This window comes from Scyliorhinus torazame, chromosome 10 (assembly GCF_047496885.1).
Source record: "Scyliorhinus torazame isolate Kashiwa2021f chromosome 10, sScyTor2.1, whole genome shotgun sequence".
In the NCBI taxonomy this organism is placed as follows: domain Eukaryota; kingdom Metazoa; phylum Chordata; class Chondrichthyes; order Carcharhiniformes; family Scyliorhinidae; genus Scyliorhinus; species Scyliorhinus torazame.
In genome coordinates this window covers 182,835,079-182,851,031 of record NC_092716.1, presented here as the reverse complement: position 1 = coordinate 182,851,031, position 15,953 = coordinate 182,835,079, and the positions used below count along the sequence as shown (strand labels likewise).

The window sequence follows — 15,953 nt, the reverse complement described above, 5'->3', positions numbered from 1 at the left end:
TTAACAAAAAACCTCACTGTTGCGGTAATAAACTGAGTGGCCCAAGTACAACATGGTTATACAGATGCTTTTAGGATGAATGTGCTAAATTGGGGGAAGGCTAATTATAACAATAATAGGCGGGAACTGAAGAACATAGATTGGGGGCAGATGTTTGAGGGCAAATCAACATCTGACATGTGGGAGGCTTTCAAGTGTCAGTTGAAAGGAATTCAGGACCGGCATGTTCCTGTGAGGAAGAAGGACAAATACGGCAATTTTTGGGAACCTTGGATAATGAGAGATATTGTAGGCCTCGTCAAAAAGAAAAAAGGTGGCATTTGTCAGGGCTAAAAGGCTGGGAACAGACGAAGCCTGCGTGGAATATAAGGAAAGTAGGAAGGAACTTAAGCAAGGAGTCAGGAGGGCTAGAAGGGGTCACGAAAAGTCATTGGCAAATAGGGTTAAGGAAAATCCCAAGGCTTTTTACACGTACATAAAAAGCAAGAGGGTAGCCAGGGAAAGGGTTGGCCCACTGAAGGATAGGCAAGGGAATCTATGTGTGGAGCCAGAGGAAATGGGCGAGGTACTAAATGAATACTTTGCATCAGTATTCACCAAAGAGAAGAAATTGGTAGATGTTGAGTCTGGAGAAGGGTGTGTAGATAGCCTGGGTCACATTGAGATCCAAAAAGACGAGGTGTTGGGCGTCTTAAAAAATATTAAAGGTGGGTAAGTCCCCAGGGCCTGATGGGATCTACCCCAGAATACTGAAGGAGGCTGGAGAGGAAATTGCTGAGGCCTTGACAGAAATCTTTGGATCCTCACCGTCTTCAGGTGATGTCCCGGAGGACTGGAGAATAGCCAATGTTGTTCCTCTGTTTAAGAAGGGTAGCAACGATAATCCAGGGAACTACAGGCCGGTGAGCCTTACTTCAGTGGTAGGGAAATTACTGGAGAGAATTCTTCGAGACAGGATCTACTCCTATTTGGAAGCAAATGGATATTAGTGAGCGGCAGCATTGTTTTGTGAAGGGGAGGTCGTGTCTCACTAACTTGATAGAGTTTTTCGAGGAGGTCACCAAGATGATTGATGCAGGTAGGGCAGTGGATGTTGTCTATATGGACTTCAGTAAGGCCTTTGACAAGGTCCCTCATGGTAGACTAGTACAAAAGGTGAAGTCACACGGGATCAGGGGTGAGCTGGCAAGGTGGATACAGAACTGGCTAGGTCATAGAAGGCAGAGTGTAGCATGGAATGATGCTTTTCTAATTGGAGGGCTGTGACCAGTGGTGTTCCACAGGGGTCAGTGCTGGGACCTTTGCTGTTTGTAGTATATATAAATGATGGAGGAAAATGTAACTGGTCTGATTAGTAAGTTTGCAGACGACACAAAGGTTGGTGGAATTGCGGATAGCGATGAGGACTGTCAGAGGATACAGCAGGATTTACATTGTTTGGAGACTTGGGCAGAGAGATGGCAGATGGAGTTTAATCCGGACAAATGTGAGGTAATGCATTTTGGAAGGTCTAATGCAGGTCGGGAATATACAGTGAATGGTAGAACCCTCAAGAGTATTGAAAGTCAAAGAGATCTAGGAGTACAGGTCCACAGGTCACTGAAAGGGTCAACACAGGTGGAGAAGGTAGTCAAGAAGGCATACGGCATGCTTGCCTTCATTGGCCGGGGCATTGAGTACAAGAATTGGCAAGTCATGTTGCAGCTGTATAGAACCTTAGTTAGGCCACACTTGGAGTATAGTGTTCAATTCTGGTCGCCACACTACCAGAAGGATGTGGAGGCTTTAGAGAGGGTGCAGAAGAGATTTACCAGAATGTTGCCTGGTGTGGAGGGCATTAGCTATGAGGAGCGGTTGAATAAACTCGGTTTGTTCTCACTGGAACGAAGGAGGTTGAGGGGCGACCTGATAGAGGTCTACAAAATTATGAGGGGCATAGACAGAGTGGATAGTCAGAGGCTTTTCCCCAGGGTAGAGGGGTCAATTACTAGGGGGCATAGGTTTAAGGTGAGAGGGGCAAGATTTAGAGTAGATGTACGAGGCAAGTTTTTTTTTTTAAAAACACAGAGGGTAGTGGGTGCCTGGAACTCGCTACCGGAGGAGGTGGTGGAAGCAGGGACGATAGTGACATTTAAAGGGCATCTTGACAAATACATGAATAGGATGGGAATAGAGGGATATGGACCCCGGAAGTGTAGAAGTTTGTTGTTTAGTCGGGCAGCATGGTCGGCATGGGCTTGGAGGGCCGAAGGGCCTGTTCCTGTGCTGTACATATCTTTGTTCTTTGGGCTGTGGTTTTGTGGTTGCTACCATTAATGTTTCCAGAATGGGTAAAACAAATTAAATGGCCTTAACATCTTTTATCATTAAAATCAACAGCTGGGGAAAAAAAATAGCTGCAATTCTACGCTAAAAGAAAGATGCCGCTATGATTCTCCAGGAAATAATTGACAAAGCTGAAGGCAAATTTAAGATCAATGTAGCATCAAGATTTAATTTTGAAAGCAAATGTAACTTATCATCTATCCCAGGGATGTAAGGAACTGGATTTTTGCTGAACCTAGGGTGGAAATTACCTGAAATTCACGTAGCAATTGTGGTCATTCTTACAAGTCAGAGAGAGATTAAAGCAAATGATTTTTTACAACACCAAATATGTGAAAAATATTAATAATAGTCTTTGTCACAAGTAGGCTTACATTAACACTGCAATGAAGTTACTGTGAAAATCCCCTACTCGCCAGATTCCAGCACCTGAGGGAGATTTCAGAATGTCCAAATTACCTAACAGCATCTCTTTCAGGACTTGTGGGAAGAAACCGGAGAACCTGGAGGAAACCGAAGCAGACACAGAGAGAGCACGCAGACTCCACACAGACAGTGACCCAGGAAATCGAGCTGGGAATCGAGCCTGGGACCCTGGAGCTGTGAAGCAACAGTGCTAACCACTGTGCTACTGTGCCGCCGAGGTTCTCAATAAACTGTTTCCTCTAAAGGTATGTTTATGCCTTTGCCTTTATTCCATGGTCTTGAGGTTCCTAATGGTTTGTATTTTTATTTTAAGAAGCACTTCAGCTAAAAGAAACGTGCCAATCCCAAGTGTAAATGCACAAGATTGGTGAATTGCAGACCGATGGGTAAGAAAAAAGCATCTGCACTCTAAATGTTGCAATCCTGCAGCATCTATTTCACAACTGCTCTTAATGCAAGGATAATTCTAAACACGAGGGCTGTGGCATTAAAGGAGGCAATATAAAATTTACAGAATAATTAGGATAAAATACATAATAGACAGAGCTATTTGTGGCTTAATATGCCAGTGACATGTTTTACACTATTGTAAGGGTGGATCATTTTACCCAAAGAATTCTGGAAACCATTCTATTTTTAAAATAAATTTAGAATCCCCAATTTTTTCCAATTAAGGGGCAATTTAGCGTGGCCACTCCACCTACCATGCACATCTTTTGGGTTGTGGGGGCAAAAGCCAAGACACAGGGAGAATGTGCAAACTCCACACGGACAGTGACCCAGAGCCGGGATCAAACCTGGGGCCTCGGCACCGTGAGGCCGCAGTGCTAACCACTGTTCCACCGTGCTGGTCTTGGAAACCATTCTTTATCAAGGTAGCTTCATCTGGGACAAAAAAGATGTGCATGAATATCTCTTTAAAAATAAGACTTATTTGGTTATGCTCACTTGGCATCACTTGTAATTAACACTTACTTCCTTCAACTTTCAGCATGTCCGTCTTAATTATTGGCTTTCCAAGAGTACTATGTTCAACTTGAACCTGAAGGATAGCTCCATCATCTTTATAAATATCAGGCCAGAACATAACTTTGCAATTCACACTGGAGCTACTGTCATTGTTGTGCTGAACAGTTGGCACCTCAAATTTGAAGGATTCATCTGGTTTATCAAATTGAGATTCAGGTGTTAAAATAAATATCTGGTGTTCTTCTGGTACAGGGTCCTGCATGCTCCCGGGTGTGTAGGTCCATTCAAAAATCATTCTTTGTCTCTCATCCTGTCTTCTTTGTAGTGACCAGCGAACAGTAATATTCTCCGGCCTATACCCAGTAATCTGACAATTCAGAAGAGCTTCTTGCAAATGTACAATCCGTGGAGGTTTACCAATATCAGAAACTTTCGGAGGAACTAAAAAGAAAAATACTTCTCAGTTTATCCATTCTTTGTTACAGGGTCTGTCATTTAAAAAAAAAAAATCAGCATGAATCCATCCTATGACTGAATATTATTTCTGGAATAATAAGTATCAACAATAATGGAATAGTAAGGTTAATATATACAGTAAAATGAAATCAAATAATTCTTATTGAAACAAATTTGCCATGACCACAATTATTATTAGTATTCCCAAGTCACAATAAAGATGATAGAGAGAGCGAGAGAGATCTGTGACTAAACAGTGCAGCAGAGGTCAGTAATGCATGAAGGAAGCTAGTGTTCCACAATCATCCAAGAAAAAGCTAGACCCAGACAGAACATAGATCTGGGGCGAAGGATCAGTGGACATAAAATTCAAGCAACCAACACAGTGAGAATCAAAGGAGGGGAAGGGGATGACAAGATAGACAAACATCATGGGCGAGATTCTCCGACCCCCCCCACCAGGTCGGAGAATCTCCGGGGGCTGGCGTGAATCCCGCCCCCGCCGGTTGCCGAATTCTCCGGCACCGGATAGTCGGCGGGGGCGGGAATCGCGCCTGCGCCGGTTGGCGGCCCCCCCCCCCACGATTCTCCGGCCCGAAGTCCTGCTGCTAAAATGCCTGTCCCGCGGCGTAGATTAAACCACCTACCTTACCGGCGGGACAAGGCGGCGCAGGCGGGCTCCGGGATCCTTTGGGGGTGGGGTGATCTGGCCCCGGGGGGGTGCCCCCACGGTGGCCTGGCCCACGATCGGGGCCCACCAATCCGCGGGTGGGCCTGTGCCGTGGGGGCACTCTTTTCCTTCCGCCTTCACCACGGTCTCCACCATGGCGGAGGCGGAAGAGACTCCCTCCACTGCGCATGCGCGGGAATGCCGTCAGCGGCCAATAACGCTCCCGCGCATGCGCCGCCCGGAGATGTCATTTTCGCGCCAGCTGGCGGGGCACCAAAGGCCATTTCCGCCAGCTGGCGGAGCGGAAATTAGTCTGGCGCGGGCCTAGCCCCTTAAGGTTGGGGCTCGACCCCCCCAAGATGCGGAGCATTCCGCACCTTTGTGGCGGCGCGATTCACGACTGATTTGCGCCATTTTGGACGCCAGTCGGCGGACATCGCGCCGATATCGGAGAATTTCGCCCCATGTATGCGAAAGACAAGCAGAGCGTGGTGGATAGACACAGATCAACACAAACCAATCAAAGGCAGAGATAAAGATGAAGTGATTAAGAAACTTTGAGTGATGACATGTAGATGAAGGTCGCATGTTGGGTGGCTCCTGCCAGAGTGTTAGTTTTTTGGCCCTTTTCACCCAGTTTTGGCGGGGTGGGGTGGGGGGGGGGCATGTCTCCAATAAAGTAGTGTGTGCTAGAAGATGTTGAAATCGCAACAAAAGAATACAGCACAAAAAGGAACAAGCACTAGTCCGCCAGCAGGCCCCCAGCATGGTGCGGAGTTCTGTGGGAGGCAAGATGGCAGGAGCAAGCTCGCCGGATGGGGCTGCACCAATTTTGGTGGATATGCTGGCTGAGGTGATGGCGGTGCAATTTGCGAGGCAGTTTGCTAAGCATTTCGAGCAGCATGGTAAGGAGATGACGGAAACGCTCAAACAATTGGTGGAAGATACTCTGGCTCAGATAAAGGAGGCTCTTGGAATGACGGTGGGGGAGCATGGGGAGGTGTTGAAGGGGGTGGAGGAGACATTTTCACGGCACACACGACTAGCTCGCCATGCTGTAAAAGGAGTTAAAGTGGAGGACAGTAATAAAGGGCTGAGAGCCTAGGTGGAGGATCTGGAGAACAGGTCATGGGGCAGAATCTTCAGATCATGGGGCTGCCCGAGGGGCTGAAGGGCCCAAGGCTGACGAGAGTATTTTTCGGGAATGTTCGCAAAACTGCTGAGGAGGAGAATAATACCTCCCCTTTTGAGCTAGATAGTGCTCACTCGTCGCCCTGGCTGAAGCCAAGGGCAAATGATCCACTAAGAGCTGTGATCGTCTGTTTTCACAGCTATTAGACAAAGGAGAAGGTCTTGAGATGGAGAATCCGGAGGTCAGGTGGTAAGGTAGTGGTATTCAAATATATCAGGACGTCACAGTGGAACGGGTGAGAAGGCGCACAGCCCTTAACAGAGCAAAGGCAGCACTTTACAAGAGCGATGTGTGGGTGGTCTACCCGGCGAAGCTGAGGGTTACTCATAACTCTAAGGACCATTTCTTTGAAATGGCAAAAGGAGGCGCATCTTTGGGTATCCCCAAATACTAACGCTGGGGAGCCAGGAAGTTACGAGCGAAAAACTCCAACAGAGGTGAGCCATCTCAGTGCAGATCAAGAATAATCATTTATACTTCTTGTATTTCCAAAGTGAAAGATATTTTACCTTTTTTGAGATACTTCAAATACACTAAAAATCCAATGCCAACGAGTGCTGTACACATCAGTGTGCTAACAAATACACATATAGTTATTATCCCCGCTGGTATTACAACTTCGGGCTCTGTAGATAAAATAAACATTTATTTCAATTGTAAGTAGACAAATGGAGCAATATCTGCAAATTAAGACTTATTCCTAAGCAATGGTTTATATTCAACCATCAAAACTAAAATGGGCAGCAAGTTAATCGAGAAAGTTTAGCATTTCATGTTAAAGGTTCCTCAGAGTTCTGCTTAACATTAATCTATACCCCTCAAATGTTAGACAGCCTTTGCATAATTTCAGGATTTGATTTTACTTGAGCTCTAGAAGTTGAGGATTAAAATCTACACCATACTTTCATGAAATGAAAACGTTACTGTGAAGTAGCTGCCTTAACTCATTGTACACTGCACAACAGTAAGTCACACCAATTAAAAGTAAACAACAAATGGGCAGATACCAGAATTCAAAACAGGAAATGCTACAAGCATTCATATCAGTGGAGAGAGAACAGTGAAGTTCCTTTTTTGGGTGCTGAATCATTATCAATGTCGAGACAGGCAGTCATGCAATGGGGGAAACTTTTTTTAAACAACTGCCGACCCCATTATTGAATCAGAAGTTCAAGAGATCACAGAATTGTACCAAAACATTAAATAAAAGAACGTGACAAACAAATAACGAAAAGGAACATCCAATAATGAGACAAAAGGAAGCCGAAGATATATTATAAAGAACAAGGACTATACATTACATAGAGTTCGCGTAAACAGCTGAGGGAGGTTAAACAGACCGAATTACAGCACAGAAAACTGATAAAACGGAGTAAAGTCCACATCCCAAGAACCTGTCAAAAGAATAAAAGCAGGTTAACACCAATAACGCAGGCTGCCTGCCAATAGAGCACTTTCTAACCTGGAAATGCAAGCACATCCACCACAATCGCCAGTGCCTCCTGACAAGAAAATGGGAGTAAAATCAGTTAGTAAAGTCAATTTTAAGGTCAAAGGATTGATGAGTGGTACGGTGCTCTTGTTGAGCTGATCTTGAGCTTCACTAAAACAATATAAAAGGTTAAAGACAGAGAGGTCAGTGTGGAAATAGGGTCGAGAAAGTAGCAAGCAAAAGGAAATTTAGAGCCACATCTGTGGGCAGATTAGTGACGTTCAGCAACATGATCACTGAATCTGATGTTGGAACTGATGGAAAGAGAGGATGGCCATTGACTGAATGTGGAAGTGGACCCAGCAAGACAGGAGGAGCAAGAGCAGACTCAAAATCAAATTTGAACTTTGAAAAGCGTTCGACTCAAAGAGTTAAAGGAGAAATGCTAAAATGCTAATTAAAGACCGCTCCTTTCACCTTTGATTGAATAGTGCGCAAAGGAACGTTAAAACTGTTTAAAAGTGTAAACAAAAGAGCTATGGGAAAGGTTATGGGCTCGATTACCGGCTGCGTCCTGCCGGAATCGGGACGGGGTGCAGCTGGTAGATCCTGCAAGCGGCCTCTTCCGGGATTCCCAACGGTTGTTATGCCTCGCGAGATTTAACAGGATGTCGTGATCTGGATCCCACAATGGGCGGGACCCAGAGGTGCAGAGTTAAATGAACTTAAAAGCTCTCTTAACTCTGCCAACGCCAGAGTGAACCAGCACCCAGGATTTACCGACTTTGCCTAGATGATCGGAGACCTCCAGTTGGTTCTTATCAGGGCGGGCTGGCACTCTGGCCCGGTTGATGCCACCTGGGCACCTTTGCACTGCCAGCCTGGAGTGCTGCCAGGTTGGCAGTCCCAAGGTGCCCAGGTGACATTTTGTCTGTGCGGGGGTGCCCTGCCCATATGAGGTTGGGTGCGGGATGGCTTGGGGAACCCACCCCCCCACCCAGAGTTGGGGCATTGGGAGGGTCCAGGGCACCATCTCTCTTCCTGCAAAGAACAAAGAAAAGTACAGCACAGGAACAAGCCTGCGCCGACCATGCTGCCCGTCTAAACTCAAATCTTCTACCCCTTAAATGTCACTATCGTCCCTGCTTCCACCACCTTCTCTGGCAGCGAGTTCCAGGCACCCACTACCCTCGGTTTTAAAAACTTGCCTCGTACATCTCCCCTAGTAATTGACCCCTCTACCCTGGGAAAAAGTCTCTGATTATCCACTCTGTCTATGCCCCTCATAGTTTTGTAGACCTCTAATCAGGTCGCTTGCCTTGTACATCTACTCTAAACCTTGCCCCTCGCACCTTAAACCAATGCCCCCTAGTAATTGATCCCTCTACCCTGGGAATAAGTCTCTGACTCCATTCTGTCTATGCCCCTCATAGTTTTGTAGACCTCTAATCAGGTCGCCCCTCAACCTCCGTCGTTCCAGTGAGAACAAACCGAGTTAATTCAACCTCTCCTCATAGCTAATGCCCTCCATACCAGGCAACATCCTGGTAAATCTCTTCTGCACCCAGTCTAAAGCCTCCACATCCTTCTGGTAGTGTGGCGACCAGAATTGAACACTATACTCCAAGTGTGGCCTAACTAAGGTTCCAAACAGCTGCAACATGACTTGCCAATTCTTATACTCAATGCCCCAACCAATGAAGGCAAGCATGACATATGCCTTCTTGACTACCTTCTCCACCTGTGTTGCCCCTTTCAGTGACCTATGGACCTGTACACCTAGATCTCTCTGACTGTCAATACTCTTGAGTGCTCTAACATTCACTGTATATTCCCTACCTGTGTTAGACTTTCCAAAATGCATTACCTCACATTTGTCCGGATTAAGCTCCATCTACCAACTCTCCGCCCAAGTCTCCAAACGATCTAATTCCTGCTGTATCCTCTGACAGTCCTCATCGCTCATCCGCAATTCCACCAACCTTTGTGTTGTCCGCAAACTTACCAATCAGACCAGTTACATTTTCCTCCAAATCATTTATATATACTACGAACAGCAAAGGTCCTAGCACTGATCCCTGTGGAACACCACTAGTCACAGCCCTCCAATCAGAAAAGCACCCTTCCATTGCTACTCTCTACCTTCTATGACCTAGCCAGTTCTGTATCCATCTTGTCAGCTCACCGCTGATCCAGTGTGACTTCACCTTTTGTACCAGTCTGCCATGAGGGACCTTGTCAAAGGCCTTATTGAAGTCCATATAGACAACATCCACTGCCCTACCTGCATCAACCATCTTTGTGACCTCCTCGAAAAACTCTATCAAGTTAGTGAGACACGACCTCCCATTCACAAAACCGTGCTGCCTCTCGCTAATACTCCCACTTGCTTCCAAAAGGGGGTAGGTCCTGTCTCGAAGAATTCTCTCCAGTAATTTCCCTACCAACAACCCAAGGCTCACCGGCCTGTAGTTCCCTGGATTATCCTTGCTACCCTTCTTAAACAAAGGAACAGCACTGTTCCCTGAAGACAGTGAGGATCCGAAGATTTCTGTCAAGGCCTCAGCAATTTCCTCTCCAGCCTCCTTCAGTATTCTGGGGTAGATCCAATCAGGCCCTGGGGACTTACCCACCTTAATATTTTTTAAACGCCCAACACCTTGTCTTTTTGGATCTCAATGTGACCCAGGCTATCTACACCCCCTTCTCCAGACTCAACATCCACCAATTCCTTCTCTTTGGTGAATACTGATGCAAAGTATTCATTTAGTACCTCGCCCATTTCCTCTGGCTCCACATATAGATTCCCTCCCCTGTCCTTCAGTGGACCAACCCTTTCCCTGGCTACCCTCTTGCTTTTTATGTACGTGTAAAAAGCCTTGGGATTTTCCTTAACCCTATTTGCCAATGACTTTCGTGACCCCTTTTAGCCCTCCTGACTCCTTGCTCAAGTTCCTTCCTACTTTCCTTATATTCCACACAGGCTTAGGCTGTTCCCAGTCTTCTAGCCCTGACAAATGCCTCCTTTTTCTATTTGACGAGACCTACAATATCACTCGTTACCAAAGGTTCCTGCAATTTGCCGTATTTATCGTTCTTCCTCACAGGAACATGCTGGTCCTGAATTCCTTTCACCTGGCATTTGAAAGCCTCCCACATGTCAGATGTTGATTTGAGTTCCTCAGTGCAGGAAATACAAACTAGGGTGTTTCCCATTGAGGCCCCCCCCCCTCCAAAAATAAAAAAAAGAGAGTGCCATTAGATAACAGATCCCACCCAGAATGGACTCCTTTTTGGGGGTTAGATTGAGATGTTTCTTTTCTACTGTTTGTCTGTATGGTTATAGTGTCGTCTTTTTAAACTATTTTAGTCTTAAAATACTGGTTGTACCAAAAAAAAAAAAATAATCTTGGGTGAGAAACTGCCTAGAAAATGTTGTGATATCAAAATGTTTCAAAGTTGGGGCAAAGTGGGAAAAAAAAACTCTTTTTTTTTTAAAAAGCAAATTTAAAATGGAGTTTGGATGTTCTGATCAGAGATCTGTTCAAAATAAAAAGTTAAAGACGCAATTGTGCGCATTTGAGAATGATCTGCTCCAGCCCTTAGGAAAACAAGCAGGGAAGTAAATTCTTTCTCCTAACAGCTGCTTTAAAAATTCAACACACAACTTCCATATTCCGAAATTCACATATTTTCGACATTACTGAAATTTAACTTCCTAATTTTACAGATATTAGAGACATTTGCAGACATATTAACCCTTTGGACTTCTAAAAGGAGCTAAAATGGGTTCTGTTTTCAGTGCTTCTTTTTTTTTTTTTAAAAAAGAGGTTTCCAGGGCCCCATGAGTACTGATAGCACAGCAAGAGACCCAACCACCGTACAAATTCAAGAGCTTATCTTCAGACATCACACTTGGACTGAAGGCTTTGCCTTCAAACTTGGTTTTAACCATTTAGGCCATTTGTTACCAATATCTTTTGAGACAAAGGTGTCAGGCCTTGACTGAAAATTGGTGTCTTTCTCTAAGTGCACAGCCGAGTTTTCAGACCATATTTTCTGACAGTGCACAGAAAAGCCGAAGGGCGTCCCAATCTGTGCTAAAAAATAAACTCTCCCCTCCACCCCACCCCCCCCTCCCTCCCTCCACAAACACGGGGCAACCACACCCATCCCCACAACTCCGGAAATACTGGGTCTCTCCACACTCCTCCCCACAACAACAAAAGTATCCTGGGTTCTCCTCCATAATTCCCACAATCACTAGTCAGGGGCATTGTTAGCATTCTCCCACGCGTCATAGTCTTCAGCCCACCAGCCAACAACCCCATTCCATGATGCTGCCCCCCAGCACTGCCAGAGGCAGGGGCAGGCACAGGCATGTCTGTCTCCCCAAGAGCTGTTTTTACATAGGCACCACTCAACGGTTCCCCTCATCTGAAACCAGTTTTTAAATACCCGGATATTCACTGAGGAGAGACCATGTGGTTGGGAAGCCCTTTACTAAGATTTAAATTTAATAGACTTCCAGTCGCAGCCATGAAGTGAGAGCACACAAGGTGACTCCTGCTTGGGGATGCAGTTTTTAATCCCTTTTTGCCGGCTTAACAGGGGCTGTTCGGGTAGAGCAATGAAATAGCGATGAGTTTGGGTTCCTCCTCTGGAGTGGGCTAGCTGCAGGCAACAACACGAGGAATAAGTTGAGTAAGAGATCCTCTTCGGACTCTGAAGGCCTGCGTGGAGCAGGAGGGGAGAAAATGGCAGAGGTCTCTGCATTGTTCTTGCCCTCTGTGGACAACTGAGGGGCTGGTGAAACTTTTGGCTGTGGAGTTTCGGAAGCAGAGCCTGGCGGTCGCGGGCGATATGCCAAAGGTGACTGAGCCAATTCGGGCAGCTCGGGACAGGGTGGAACAACAGTTGGAGGCGCAAGGTTCAAGGATCCAGAAGGTAGAGGAAATGGTCTCAGATCATGATGATCGGATCGCCTCCTTGGAAACAGAGATGACCACCAAGGCCAAGGCCGACCACCTGGAGTATCGTTCCCGACACCAAAATTTGAGGATTGTTGGGCTGCTGGAGGCCATAGAAGGCACAAATGCCACGGACTATGTGGCAAAGATGTTTGGGAAGCTGGTGGTGGAAGAGGTTTTCGCGAAGCGGATTGTGCCCACTGGTCATTGCGACAGAAACCCAGATCTGGGGAGCTGCCACAGGCGATCACAGTGCGACTCCACAGATACTTGGGCAAGGAAAAGATCTTGAGGTGGACAAAGGAAACACGAGAATGCAGATGGGAGGGTCACACCGTCAGAATTTACCAGGAAGTTGGGGCAGAATTGGCGAAAAGGCGAATGGGGTTCAATACGGTCAAGGTGGCTCTTTATAAGAGCAGAGTGCGGTTCGGAGTGGTGTACCCGGCCTGCCTGTGGGTCACCCGTTTGTGGAATTACTGAATCTATAACTTGCATTTTCCCCAGGTGGGGGTCACCCTGCTAACAGAGAAGTGGGGAGGGAGCCGCAGCTGGTTATCTGGTGGCTTGGGGGGGACGGGGGACTTTGTTTCCTTTGTTCATGGAGGCAACGAGCCGGAGGTAGTTGGGTTTATTTGTCTGGGGTGAGGGAGGGGACAGGCCGATGAGAGAGGATTGGGTTGTTTGTTTGGTGTTCGGGGGGGGGGGGGGTTTGCTAATGAAGATCTCTTTGTTGCGATACTGGTGTGAGGGTGGTGGCAGCCATCTTGGGTGGGCGTCGAGCCAGCAAGGAGGGGTGGGGCCATGTCGGTCTTCCGTACTGTTGGGATATGGCCAATAGATTTGTGGGGAGGACGGCAGTGGCCCCCCAACCAGGCTCGTCACATGGAATGTAACGGGTCTAAATGGGCCAGTTAATTGGGATCAGACAAGGCCGAGGAAGAGGTGGATGTTACAGGTATTCCATTTGAGCTTTGATGCGTGCACAAGGGGGAACTATGGTTTTGATTAATAGGATGGTGGCTTTTGCAGTGGTAATATAGTGGCAGATTCAGGGGGAATGGGGCGTTGGGGGGACTCCCGGTTTGGTGAATGTATACTGGGAGGACACAAATTTTATTAAGAGGGTGTTGGCAGTCATCCCAGACCTGGATTCACATCAGCTGACCATTGGGAGAAGAGGGTGGGGGTAGAGAGGCCATACATGAAGACATCTGGGGTGACGAAGGAGCTACGAGTGTTTATAGAGCCGGGGGAGGAAAGAGAGCCGGACTGGTGGAGAGTCTAATACCCGAGTGAGAAAGAGTTGTTCCCCCTCTTTTCAGATGTACAGAGTCTACTCTCGCATTGACTTCTTTGTCGTGGGTAAGCCGTTGCTCCCTGGGGTGGTGGGGGCAGAGTAATTGGCAATTGTCACATCTGATCACGCTGTGCACTATGTGGGTTTGTGTTTGGAGGAGAGCTGTGCTCAGCGGCCCCATGGAGGCTGGATATTGCTCACATTTAAAGCCTGAGAGAGGATAGCTTACGCTATTTGGACCTAAAGAATGAGGAATTCTCATCTTCCACGCTCTGGGAGGCATTAAAGGTGGTTATTAAGGAAGAGTTAATTTTGATTAAATCTCACGGGAACAAGTCAAGGGAGGGTAGAGTGGCAGGGATTGGTGGAGCCTATTGTGGGGAGGCAGTGGCATAGTGGTATTGTCACTGGACTAGTAAACCCAAAGACCCAGAGTAATGCTCTGGGGTCCCAGGTGCAAATCCTGTCACGGTAGATGGTGAAATTTGAATTTAATAAAAATCTGGAATTAAAAGTCTATTGATGACCATGAAGCCATGGTCAATTGTCGTAAAATAGCATCTGGTTCACTAATGTCCCTTTGGGAAGAAAATCTGCCATCCTTACCTGATCTGGCCTACATGTAACTCCATATTGACTCTTAAATGCCCCTTGACTCTTAACTGCGTCTTCAAGGGCAATTAGGGATGGGCAATAAATGCTGGCCCAATCTTCGTTGCCCACATCCCATGAACAAACAAAAAATATATAATTTAGCAGTGGACCGTCAATACACTGATACCCCAACAGTAGAGTTGTTGGCAGAGGGGAAGAAGCTACAGGTGAAGTTCAGGTTGGTGTTGACGGGAAAGCAGTTAGACGGCTTTGTCATGCAAGAGGGACTTTTTACGAGTTTGGGGAGAAGACCAGCCGTTTATTGGGTTTGGGGGGGGGGGGGGGGGGGGGGGGGAAGAGAGAGGGGGGGGGGGGGGGGGGAGACCTGGAGGCACCGCGTGGGCTGGAGAAATTATGAAGTGTATCTTAGAGGTAGTCTGGGAAGGGCCCAGACGGATTCCCGTGGAATTTTATTAAAGATTTGCAACAAAACTGGCGCCACATCTGTTGGACATGCTTACATGCTCAACAATTCACTGTCTCAGGTGGAACGGCCAGCCACACTGATGCAGGTTTCCATTTCCTTAATTATAGAATTTACAGTGCAGAAGGAGGCCATTCGGCCCATCGAGTCTGCACCGGCTTTTTGAAAGAGCACCGTACCCAAGCCCACACCCCCACCCTATCCCCATAACCTAGTAACCGCACCCAACACTAAGGGCAATTTTGGACACTAAGGGCAATTTAGCATGGCCAATCCACCTAACCTGCACATCTTTGGACTGTGGGAGGAAACCGGACCACCCGGAGGAAACCCACGCACACACGGGGAGAACGTGCAAACTCCGCAGACAGTGACCCAGCCGGGAATCAAACATGGGACCCTGGTTCTGAAGTAGAAATAAAGATCCCATGGAGTGTGGGTCAGTCAGCCTCTCAGTTGAATGCAGACACAAAGCTGTTGCCGAAGGTGTTGGCGACTCGTTTGGAGAGGTGCCTGCTGGGGTTAATTCCTGAGGATTAGATGGGATTTGTTAAGGCTCGGCAATTGGCAGCCAACATTAGGAGGCATCTGAATGTGATGCTCTTGCCCTCATTGAAGTTTGAACCGGAGGTAAACATCCCCATGGTGTTATGGGCCAGGGTTTAACAACTCCAAAATGTATTACGGAGTCCACCTGACCTTTAACCTTTTATTGATTTTGGTTAGGATGAGCACAAGAGCCTGCCCTTCAGGGTGTTATTCAATGGACTTTTTAGGTGCTTTTAATCAAAAAACAAGCTTTATTCTAAGAACTTAGTTAACATTTGTATAAACACACAGCAAGAGTTATCAATTACAAACATAACTATCCCACACAGCTACAGTAATCTATGTATAACCATTACTGAATTCCCCCTTAACTGTTCCAATTCAATAACAAATTCCAAGTAAAACCAGAAACCCCTTTTCAAAGGCGTGGCCCAGCACACGGCATTCTCACTGGTATAGGACTGTTGTTGTTGATACTCTATTCCACTTTTCAAACAGCAGATTTGAATCCCTTCCAGAAAGCAATTATCTCTTTAAGTTACCAAGCAGACTGGAACAGCTTTTAAAATGCAGACAGAGAAATATA

General features: G+C 46.6%; 1 protein-coding gene across 2 annotated transcripts in view; it reads right to left on the bottom strand.

Annotated features, from left to right (window-relative positions):
- The window catches only part of LOC140384411 (uncharacterized), a 46,452-nt gene that overhangs the window by 19,232 nt on the left and 11,267 nt on the right, over positions 1-15,953 (bottom strand). For both annotated transcript variants that reach the window (XM_072466091.1, XM_072466092.1), the window contains exons 4-5: positions 6,548-6,664; positions 3,727-4,161 (exon numbers count right to left, since the gene is read on the bottom strand). In XM_072466091.1, coding sequence (XP_072322192.1) covers positions 3,727-4,161; positions 6,548-6,664 — 552 coding nt within the window. The remainder of the gene's footprint in view (positions 1-3,726; positions 4,162-6,547; positions 6,665-15,953) is intronic.